Source organism: Otolemur garnettii, unplaced genomic scaffold (genome assembly GCF_000181295.1).
Source record: "Otolemur garnettii isolate 467f Iridium unplaced genomic scaffold, OtoGar3 scaffold00006, whole genome shotgun sequence".
Lineage (NCBI taxonomy): Eukaryota > Metazoa > Chordata > Mammalia > Primates > Galagidae > Otolemur > Otolemur garnettii.
In genome coordinates this window covers 8,502,732-8,514,325 of record NW_003852401.1, presented here as the reverse complement: position 1 = coordinate 8,514,325, position 11,594 = coordinate 8,502,732, and the positions used below count along the sequence as shown (strand labels likewise).

Sequence of the window (11,594 nt, the reverse complement as noted above, 5' to 3'; positions counted from 1 at the left end):
AGGTGCCTATAGTCCCAGCTACTTGGGAGGCTGAGGCAAGAGAATCACTTAAGCCCAAATGTTTGAGGTTGCTATGAGCTGTGATACCACACACTCTTTGGAGGGTGACATAGTTAGACTCTGCCTCAAAAAAAAAGAATGGCCATGTTTCTGTACTTGATTGGTGCTTTAAATGAAGAATTAACATACAAATAACATTAAAAGACACAATGAGAATTGAGCTGACTTCTGGAATGGCAAGATGAGGCACTCTGCAGACCCACTCTCCAGCGAACAGCCATAATTAGTGAAAATTATTTTTTAAAAAAGTAGCATTTGGAAGTTGTCCTAAGACTATAGAGCAAATGAAGAACCATTTATTATTATTATTTTTAATCTACTAAATCTTACTCAAAAGGGCAAGTTTCTGAGCACTTGAGCCTGTGGTGCTCACAGTCAAAGCCTCTAGCATCTCCCTTGGAAAAGGGAGCTCCCAGCATTTCTTATCCTTCTAGTTCTGTATTGCCAAGGCTGAATTCTTGGTGAGTGTGGTTAAAAGGTGGGAGGTCAGTCTTTCCACTTTCTCTATTCATAGGACAGAGGCTATACTCCCAGTTGCAACAGCAGGCTTAGAATACTGGGTTCCCAAATATTCTCACTGCAGTTCACTCAGAGGGTAGACATTTCATTCTAGGAGAAGCAAGCTGAAAAGACTCCTAGCACCTGCTCATAAAGAAGTGTGTCACTCTAAAAGAAGGGCTATTATTTCCCAGCCCCAGCTCCAGAGCAGTGGCTTAGGAACTTTACTTAGGGGATCATAAGAATAGAGAGCTCTGAAACTTTCTCCAAAAGAGATGACTGTATTTTTAGAACCCTGTGTGAAGAAGTTCAAGCCTGAGAGCACTCTTGAAAACAGTGAACATTTTTGTGGGAAAGCTGGTATTACCCTGATAGAAAAACCAAACATAGATGCCATATGAAAAGAAAATTCAGAATCAACATCACCTATGAATATAGACATAACAATCTTCAAAAAATACTAGCAAACTTAATCCAGCAATATAGAAGAAAGATTGTACACCATGACTAAATGGGACTTATCTCAAGCATGTGGCTTCAGTTTAACATTTGAAAATTAATTAGTGCCAATTGCAGTGGCTCACGCCTATAATCCCATCTCTTGGGAGGCCAAGGCAGGTAGATTGCCTGAGCTCACAGGTTCGAGACCAGCTTGAGCAAGAGTGAGACCCCATCTCTAAAAAATAGCCGGGCATTGTGGCTGGCGCCTATGGTCCCAGCTACTTGGGAGGCTGAGGCAAGAGGATAGCTTGAACCCAAGAGTTTGCTGTGAGCTCAGACGCCACGGCACTTTATCAAGGGTGATCAAGTGAGACTCTGTTTTAAAAAAAAAGAAAAGAAAAGAAAATTAATATTGTATATCATGTCAATAAAGCAAAAGACAAAATCCTCATGATTGTCTCAATAGGTACAGCCAAAGCATTTGACAAAATCCATCACATCACCCTTTGTTTAAAATGCTCAGCAAGCTAGGAATAGAAAAGAATTTCCTCATCCCAACAATAAGCATCTACCGACATATGAAAATCTACAGTTGATATCAAACTTAATGGTAAAAGAGTAAATGCTTTCCCCCTAAATACAGAGATAAGAGAAGGATGTTTGCTTATGCCATTTCCATTTACCTTTGTATTAGAAGTTCTAGCTAGAGCAATTAGGCCAGAAAATAAAAGGCATCCAAATTAGAAAAGAAGAAGTAAAGTTATTTAAGATTATATGATCATATATGTAGAAAATTCTAAGAAATACACATCACATACACATACATATACAACATATTGGAACTAATAAGTTCAGCAAAGTTGCAGGATATATGATTTAATATACAGAAATCAATTGTATTTCTGTATACTTTTGAACAAATAATCCAAATTGTAACTAAGAAAAACTCATTTATAATAGCACTAAAAAGAATAAAAAAAATAAATTTGACAAAAGAAGTGCAAAACTTCTGAAAACTGAAATCATTATTGGAACAAATTAAAGAATACCTGAATAAATGGAAAGAAATCCCATGTTTATGGATTGAAAGAGTTAATATTATTAAGATGACAGTAGTCCTAAATTGAACCTCAGTTTGAATGCAGTTTCTATCAAAATTCCACGTGGCTTCTTTTCATGAATTAACAAACCTATCCTAAAATTCATATGGATATTTAAGGGACCCAGAATAGCCAAAACAATTCACTAGACTGGGCAACATAGTGAGACCCTGGCTCTACAAAAAAAAATTTTTTTAACCAAAGCTTTTGACAAAATCAAGCTGAGCACATGATGGTGTGCATCTGTATTCCCAGCTACTCAGGAGTTTGAGATGGAAGGATTGTTTGATCCCTAGAATACAAGGTTACAATGAGGTGTGACTGTACCATTGCACTCCACCCTGGGTGACAGAGCAAGCCCTGTCTTAAAAATAAATAAATTTATTAAAAAATAAAGTGTGGCTCGGCACCTATAGCTCAACCGGCTAAGGCGCCAGCCACGTACACCTAAGGTGGCGGGTTCGAATCCCCAGCCCGGACCCGCCAAACAACAATGATGGCTGCAACCAAAAAATAGCCGGGCGTTGTGGTGGGCGCCTGTAGTCCTAGCTACTTGGGAGGCGGAGGCAGGAGACTCGCTTGAGCCCAGGAGTTGGAGGTTGCTGTGAGCTATAATGCCACGGCACTCTACCCAGGGGGACAGCTTGAGGCTCTGTCTCAAAAAAAAAAAAATAAATAAAGTGTGCAATTTGGTGGATTTTAGTACATTTATTTAATTGTTTTCCAGTGAAGAATAGCGATGCTATGGTTTTTTGGTTTTTTTTTTTTCCTTTTGTAACTGAGGCAGAGTTTCACTTTGTCACCCTCAGTAGAGTGCTATGGTGTCATTGCTCACAGCAACCTCAAACTCTTGGGCTCAAGCAATTCTCTTGCCTCAGCCTCCTTAGTAGCTGGGACTACAGATACTTGCCACAATGCCCGGCTACTTTCTTTTTTCTTTCTTTCTTTCTTTCTTTCTTTTTTTTTTTTTCAGGCCCAGGCTGGGTTTGAACCCACGAGCCCCAGAGCATGTGGCTGACACCCTAACCACTGAACTGCGGGCAACCCCCCCCCATGGTGATCCTAGATCTTCTACCTGCTAAATTATAGAGTTTGAATAGATTTGTTTTACATACTATGCTGTGACTTTAGAGCCTAACCTAAAATATAGTATCTTTGTTTACCTGGATGAATTATATGGTTTGGGAATTATGTTTCAATAGAGTTATTATATTAAAAAGTGAGTTAAAGGAGAAATAGTGGAATTACATATTATATTTATCAGGTAGAAGGATAAAACTTGTAGCAGCCAGTTATTCCTGTTATTATCCTACCAGAGAAATTTGCTGTTTCTTTGGTTACACACAAATTAAGTATTACTTGCTTTTATTTAAGGGCTGTGTTTTATAAATAATACAGCATTGCTTAGGACAGGCACTCAAAGTGAGGCTGACTGAAGACCTGTTGGATACATAGTCCATCTCATGCAAACATTAGTATAAATAAAGTCATATAGCTTCTGAAATTACCTGGATTATTAACGTTTTCCCTTTTTCCAGGACAAGCACACCTTGTTGAATTTGTATATGTTTAATAATATTATGGTTCAAATCCACTCTACTAATAATGTACTTTTTGTTTCTATTGAGACTGGGTCTTGCTATGTTGCCCAGGCTGGTCTCGAACTCCTGAGTGCAAGTGATCCTTCTATTGTCAGCCTCGTGAGTAGCTGGGTCTACAAGCATAAGCCACCATATCCAGCTTGAAGTACTTTTATATAGTCTGTATAAATGTTTGTTCTTAATAGTTCTAGAATTAGTCTTGAATTAATTAAGTTTAGACTCTGTTGTATTTAATAGAAAATAAGAGGTTTAAATAGGTAAAGATTATTCTTTCATACAATGAAGTTATGAATTATGTATACCATAAATATATAAAGTTTTTGTCAGTTAATAACATTTTAAAAATGAAAAAAGTTATAATTTAGCCTAGGTCTGGTAGGCAACTCCTATGTCATCTGGGACCCAGGGTCTGCTTACAATCAGTAAAGATGGCTTTGTGGTTGCAAGATGACTGCATCGCATGCCAGCTTCAGTCAGTAAGCCATAAAACTGGGGGGAAAGGGTGGAGGGACAGGTCTCCCTATCTGAAAAATAAGAGCAGGAAAAACCCTTTTGGGGTAAGCATATTGCCACAAAATTTTTCTGATAAAATTATACTGATATTGAATACTTATACTGATATTGAATAAGCAAATAAAAAATGCCACAACTCTGGGAAAATACTTCTTTTTTTTTTTGAGACAGAGCCTCAAGCTATCCCCCTGGGTAGAGTGCTGTGGCATCATAGCTCACAGCAACCTCCAACTCCTGGGCTCAAGTGAGTCTTCTGCCTCTGCCTCCCAAGTAGCTGGGACCACAGGTGCCCACCACAACGCCCAGCTATTTTTTTTTTTGGTTGCAGCCATTATTGTTGTTTGGCAGGCCCGGGCTGGATTAGAACCTACCACCTTAGGTGTATGTGCTGGTGCCTTAGCCACTTGAGTCACAGGCTCCAAGCCGAAAAATACTTCTTTAATAATTTAAAAACTTATTGTTTACTATGTTCTTTTTGTTAGATTCTGAAAGGAAATTGTCTCTCCAGTCAGAGGAACAGCAAGCAACAAGCACTTTAGTAGAAACCATTAGGCAAAGTATTCAGCATAATGATGTTCTTAAACCCATCAGCCTGCTGTCACAGCACATGAAGCCAGACACGAAAAGACAAAGGTAAGAATTCAGTGTTCTTTGCTTGGTGTGCCATTCTCTGATTCCACTTTTTAAAAAAATGAATTTGAGCTCCCCAAATCAGCCTGGCTCTCTGATATGCCATGTCTGGTTCCTCGAGTGTCTCTGCAATAAAGAAAGGGGTTCGGCAGCTCAGGCTGGAAGCACTAAAGTTTCCCAGGCAGCTGCAGAACTCAAACAGCTCTGTCTTCAGGAGGCTCAACATGATCCTTTCCTGATTGGAGTATCTTCAAGAATAAATTCCCTTCAGATATCACTGGTACAGTGAACCTTTTGAGGTTTCTCAAACCACTTCACAAGAACCAGGGAAGATTCAAGAGAGCTAAATTGGAAGCCTGTACGGAAGCTTATCCCTGTAACAAAATGCCTTAACACATGAAGTTCTACTTTTGCAGTACTTAACATCTACCTCTGTCTGAATTTTCAGGAATTTCTACTTCACAAGGGTAATTGTTATATATACACTAGGGCAGACGATAAAATACTTAGTATAAAAAAAATTTAAAAATATTTTACTTTTGGCTCGGTGCCTGTGTGTTGCGCAGTGGTTACAGCATCAGCCACATACACCAATGCTGGTGGGTTTGAATCCATCCTGGGCCAGCTAAACAATAACAACTGCAGCAAAAAAATAGCCAGGCGCATGTAGTCGCCTGTAGTCCCAGCAGTCCCAGCTACTTGGGAGGCTGAGGCTAGAGACTCCCTTAAGCAGAAGAGTTGGAGGTTGCTGTGAGCTGTGATGCTATAGCACTCTAATGAGGGCAGCATAGTGAGACTCTGTTCCCCCCCCAAAAAAATTCTTTTTTGATTTATTAGAATATAGTTATTGCTTCACACTCTCAAGACCCAGATTTTATATATATATATATATATATATATATCAGTGTAAACAATTATTGAGCTTCATCTTCTGGACAAGAGTGCCAAGTTAGGCTCTCTTCATAAAAAGCAGTAACTATCTGAGGACACTTGGTATTTGCCTCTTTTGCCAGCGCCAAATCTGCCTCATCTGAATCTTTCCACTGCGTAAGAAACATTAATTCTCCACTGCTGTCTGTGGCACCCATTATTCTCTCAGGATCAAGACCCCTGGCAAAGCCTCCCGGTTTGTCAGCAGCATCTCTTTTCTTCTTTGATTCGCTATCATCCGATTCACTGTCAGTAAAGGTTTTCTTTTTGTACCATCTTTTTCTTTACCAGCTTTTTGAGAATTAAGGAATGCTTCAATTAACTCTGGGCAATCTAAATTTTCTTCAGGTTCCCAAGTATTATCAGCATCTGTGAATCCCTTCCACTTCCAGGAAATACTCCACCTTCCCATTTATTACTTGTCCATCCAGAACTTTTTCCACCCACAAATTCTTCAGGCTCTGCCTCTTCAACCTTTTTACTCTTTCCATTCTGCTTCTTTCCCATTTTTCACAAGGTAGTTTTATTGGAGGCCATTTTTTATTGCAGACTTGAAGAGCTGTTATTCACCGGCTCTGAGCTGCTCTGGATCACGAGTCTGTTGCACTTTTTAAAATATGTCTAGTTGTGAAAGAAAAACGTGCTCATTGGAAAACATCTGATTGTTTTTAAAAATGCTAGATGCATATACGCATTCCTACTTGAACACAAACACACAATAAAAGTGCAGGGGAAATGGATTACATTTTAAGAAGATAATTCATGGATGTTTAAAATCTACTGCCTTTCGGAAACATTACTGCTGTTCACCGGAGACCTATGATTAACACAGATAAATTAGTACCTATGTAGTAGTTGGTCAGGCTCTGTGATACTCACACATCTTTTCTTTTTGTATTGGATGTATGAGAATATGGAATTAGGACGAGAAACATTTTAGGCAAGTGACAGAAGCAGTGGCACTCTTCTGACCCTATTATTGTCCACTAATGTGCTTGGATTAGTACTCATCCCCCCCCACAAGCATAAGTGAATTTTGCTTTGGAAGCTTCAAAAACCAAGGGTCCCTTCAAGTTTCTTCACTTTTGGCAACTTTGAATATAATTTCAGACTTGGGCAAGAATTGATAATAAAATGAGTGCATCCACTTGTAATCTCAACAGTTGAGGCAGAGATGACATTCTCAGCAATCTGAAGAGCAGCTTGCTTCAACCATCTGTAGTTCAAGCCAGGAAAGTAATAGCAGAAATGTCACGAGACAGTTTCTGAAGTTTCTAAAAAATGCTACATGAAGCCTTACCTTTTTTCAGTTCATTTCTTAAAATTTTCATCTCATCTTTGTTTTTAGCAACTGAGTCATAAAGTTCATTTTTAATGTCTGTGAAACTTTTGTATTCACAAAACAAATAAAGGTGATTTCTCGTCTGCTATTGAATTAAATATGAAAGAGCCTATACCACCTTTCACTGTTTGTAAGGGTTTTAGATGCCTATCTTAACTCAGAAATTAATGTGTTACTTTCTTGAGAGACAAAAATGAAGGAGACTGCTTTTACATATTTGAATTATAATAAAGTTAAAGCCATTTTGTTATTGGTTTGAAGCTTTGTGCCCATTAACCTTTCTTTTTTAACTTTTTTTATTTTATTCATTTATTTTTTGCAGTTTTTGGTCAGGGCCAGGCTTGAACCCACAAGCCCCAGTATATGGGGCTGGTGCCCTACCACAGGCGCCACCCTCTTTTTTAACTTTTTAATTTGAAATACTCACGAGAAATTGCAAAAATACTGTAGAGTTCCATGTGTCCTGCACCCAGCTTTCTCCAAGGTGACATTTCATATAACTGCAGTGTAATATCAATACCACAATATTGATATAGATACATTACTGTTAACTAGATTATAGAATTAATGTTTTCACTGTTTTTAAAAACATGCATGTGTATGTATTTTTATGCTATTTTCTCACTTTTAAAATATATTTGTTTTATAGGAGTTTGTACAGAGAAATCCTCTTCTTATCATTAGTGTCTCTTGGAAGAGAGAATATTGATATTGGTAAGTTGGTTAATGAAGGATTAGCTTCTCAGTTTTATTTTCTAAAGTAAATTTTAAAAGCTGTAGTTGGTGCCAGTACTTGACTTGTCTTTGCAAGGATTTCTACATTTAGAGTGGGCATGGTGGTTCACACCTGTAATCTCAGCAGCTTTGGGATGGGAGAATTGCTTGAGGCCAGGAGTTCAACATCAGCCTGGGCAACATAATGAGAACCCCATCTCGAAAGAAAATTAAAATTCAAAATAGAAAAAGAATATCTACCTTGAAATGTGTAGTTATGTAATCTTACTCTACCATTTTTTAATGACTAGCCTTTGCTTATTAATAAATTACAACTACATTTTTGAAAATTTCTTTCAGAGGCTTTTGACAATGAATATGGAATTGCATACAATAGTCTGTCTTCAGAGATTATTGAGAAGTTGCAGAAAATTGATGCTCCACCAAGTGTCAGTGTGGAGTGGTGCAGGAAGTGTTTTGGAGCACCTCTCATTTAAGGAGATTCATTAGAATTTTGAACACACACACACACAAAAAAGAACTTTGAACACATAAGGCTGGGGGAATAGAGTCAATTTGGAAACATTCAAGGATTTTCCCAAATCCTAAGAAATGGTGGAAACTAAAAAGAAGTAACTTTTGGGAACAATTTATAATGAATTGTAATTTATACCGAATCATCTTGAAATGTAAAATGTCATTAAGATGTCCCAAGGTTTACTGACATTGAAGATTTTTAACTCCCAAACTTTTTCTCTGCCTCTATTGAAAACGCCTTTGGGATTTTTCAGTATTTGTTGTAGTAGATAGAAATAACAAGAAACTATATGCATTAGAGGCATTGTTTATATTTGAAGACATTGGATTTGGGGAGTGGCAAATTAAACTTGCCTAACCCCCAAAATAAAACAAATTTCTCAATTATAAGAGCAACTGTTTGTGTATGTAATGTATATGTGTGGGGCTGTGTAGGTATGTGTATATACAGCCATATTATAATGTGTATTTATTAAAATTCTTAGAGTATTACAGTTTTCAGAAAGGGTCCCATTGACTGTTAAATAAATGACTACTTTTAAATTCATCTGTAGTCATTAATCTCAAAATTACCTGAAAGTCTGATGACAACTGCCTTCCTTCTGACCTTGAATTTAATATATTTTGTCCTTTTATATCATGTATTATCTTGTTTGATGGATTTGTCTTAAGTTTCCAGTTATTGCCATCCTCATCCCAATAAATTCTTAATTTGCAACAGCTTTAAAATTGGAATGAGTTAGTCATCAGATAGTTAAAATGAGATTAAATCAGCTTTCTAATAATTAACAGAAATAAGAAGAACATGCTGAAAATGCTAAAGTATGTCACTGGACCTGGAGATCTTTTTTTCAGGTACATAAATTGTTATATTAGTCACTTTTTAAAACCTGTGGGATAAACTTGCACTGAACACAGAAGTTTTATTGTATAATATTTAGATTTGTATGCTTATGAGTAAATTGTGCATTTGTAAATGATGTTTTTAAGATTGAATCAATTAAGTCTTTAAAGCTTATTGATCTTATTTTCAGTAGATTTAAGAAAATCATGACTTCATATGCCTTACTTTAACATTATCATGCCTTTTATTAAAAAAAATCCCAGAGGAACGAGTTTGCCTTAACTCTGTGTGGTTTAAGAAGCCAGTGGTTCTATGTGTACGTTTATAGTAATTTATGCAGATGATTAAATCAGTTGACACAAAAATTTTACTTCCATGTGGTGGAGTTAACAGCACAACTTTCTCTTCTACTTCGTGTAACCTTTTAAAAGTTATACTTATTGTTCCAGTCTTTCAACATTTCAGAATTATTCTGACCTAGGCAGAAATGTATGAATTTGAATTTGTTGTGAAAATTGTAAGTGAAAGAACTTGTCAAAAATTATGTACAGTTTTCATTACCTTCAAAATGAATCTTTTGCACTGTCTCAGAATATATATTTTTGCAACTTAAGACTTGGTACTAGTTTTAATACTTCACACTGATACAACACAAAATTTGGAATTACCTTGCCTATAAAAAAAATAGAGGTTGAATAAAATGAAAAATTTAATTTCCTGTGCCTTTGTCTTATTACATTAAAGCTTCTGAGATCTGTAGAATTTGAATCTTTGTGATATGTAAAAGCCTTTTTTCATTTCTTCTCTAGTTTTCATAACTTGAATTTATTTAGCACTTCTCCAAAAATCTGTAATTAAAGATCTTATATGCTTCAACTTTATGAAATTACAACTTTTTTTTTTTTTTTAAAGAGACAGAGTCTCACTTTATTTTCCTTGGTAGACTGCTGTGCATCACAGCTCACAGCAACCTCCAGCTCCTAGGTTCAGGTGATTTCTCTTGATTCAGCCTCCCCAGTAGCTGGGAGCTGGTGCCTGCCACAATGCCCAGCTATTTTTTGTTGCAGTTTGGCTGGGGCAGGTTCAAACCCGCCATTGTCAGTATATGGGGCTGGTGCCCTACTCACTGAGCCACAGGCGCCACCCAAAATAACTTTTGTAGTAACTTGTTTTGAGACAGCGCCTCAAGCAGTCTCCCTGGGTAGAGTGCTATAGCATCACAGCTCACAGCAACCTCCAACTCCTGAGCTCAAGTGAGTGTCCTGCCTCAGCCTCCCAAGTAGCTGGGACCACAGGTGCCCATCACAACGCCTGGCTATTTTTTGGTTGTAGCCATCATTGTTGTTTGGAAGGCCCAGGCTGGATTCGAACCCACCACACCTCAGGTGTATGTGGCTGGCACCTTAGCCACTTGAGTCACAGGCACCAAGCCTGTAGTAATTTTTAAAGTAACATTTAAAGTAACTTTTAGCAGTTGTATCTTAAGCCTTGGCTTGCTGTTGGTACTTAGCTGTAGGGACTGATTTCGTGTATTAAACTGCTAAAAGGCTTTTTCCAACATTCACCACAGGAAAAAAGTAGCACTCGACCTGTTGTCTATGGATTTAGAAATGTCCACAGTGAGGCCTGGCGCCTGTAGCACAGTGGTTAAGGCTTGGCCATGTACACTGAGGCTGGTGGGTTCAAACCCAGCCCGGGCCAGCTAAATAATGGCAACTCCAACAACAACAACAAATAGCCAGGCATTGTTGCCTGCGCCTGTAGTCCCAGCTACTTGGGAGGCTGAGGCAAGAGGAATCACTTAAACCCAAGAGTTTTGAGGTTGCTGTGGGCTGTGACACCGTGACGCTGTACGGAGGACAGCACAGTGAGACTGTCTCAAAACAAAAGAAAAAAATGCTCACAGGGGTGTCTAACCTTTTTTCTTTTGTTGCACATTGGAGTAAAAGTTGTTTGGGCCATACAGTAAATACAGACACTAAAAACTAGCAAAAAGATCTGTGAGTACTTTTTGTGATATCCAACAACTCGAATAAAAAAAATTCTCTCAAAATTACCATGCACATCTGAGACTTAGAAGGACTTGTATTTTAGTTGGGTGGCTAAGGACTTAAATGAATGGGCTCCTGAAAGCTCAGGGTGTTCATTTGCTTTTGCATTTCTGGTACACATTTAACAGCAGGATTGAACCTTTGTCTACTTATTTCATAGTTACCACTCCTTGAAATCAGTGAACAGAGTTTCTCAAGTTGTATACATCACGATCAGATACTGGTTAATGTAAAACTCCAGGTTGTATACAAAACTTGTCATGTGCCAGCCACATACACCTAAGGTGGCGGGTTCGAATCCCCAGCCCGGCCTGCCAAACAATGATGGCTGCA

At 37.9% G+C, this 11,594-nt stretch overlaps 1 protein-coding gene and 1 pseudogene across 2 annotated transcripts in view; one reads left to right on the top strand and one right to left on the bottom strand.

Moving 5' to 3' along the window:
* Positions 1-9,925, top strand: part of DENND4C (DENN domain containing 4C) — a 76,625-nt gene extending 66,700 nt beyond the window's left edge. The window contains exons 25-27 of one of the 2 annotated variants that reach the window (XM_023508169.1): positions 4,696-4,846; positions 7,765-7,829; positions 8,190-9,925. In XM_023508169.1, coding sequence (XP_023363937.1) covers positions 4,696-4,846; positions 7,765-7,829; positions 8,190-8,326 — 353 coding nt within the window. In that variant the 3' untranslated portion in view covers positions 8,327-9,925. The remainder of the gene's footprint in view (positions 1-4,695; positions 4,847-7,764; positions 7,830-8,189) is intronic. The other variant, XM_023508170.1, reaches the window with a different exon arrangement.
* On the bottom strand, positions 5,758-6,295 carry LOC100961789 (annotated as a pseudogene).
* Positions 9,926-11,594: the final 1,669 nt, after the last annotated feature.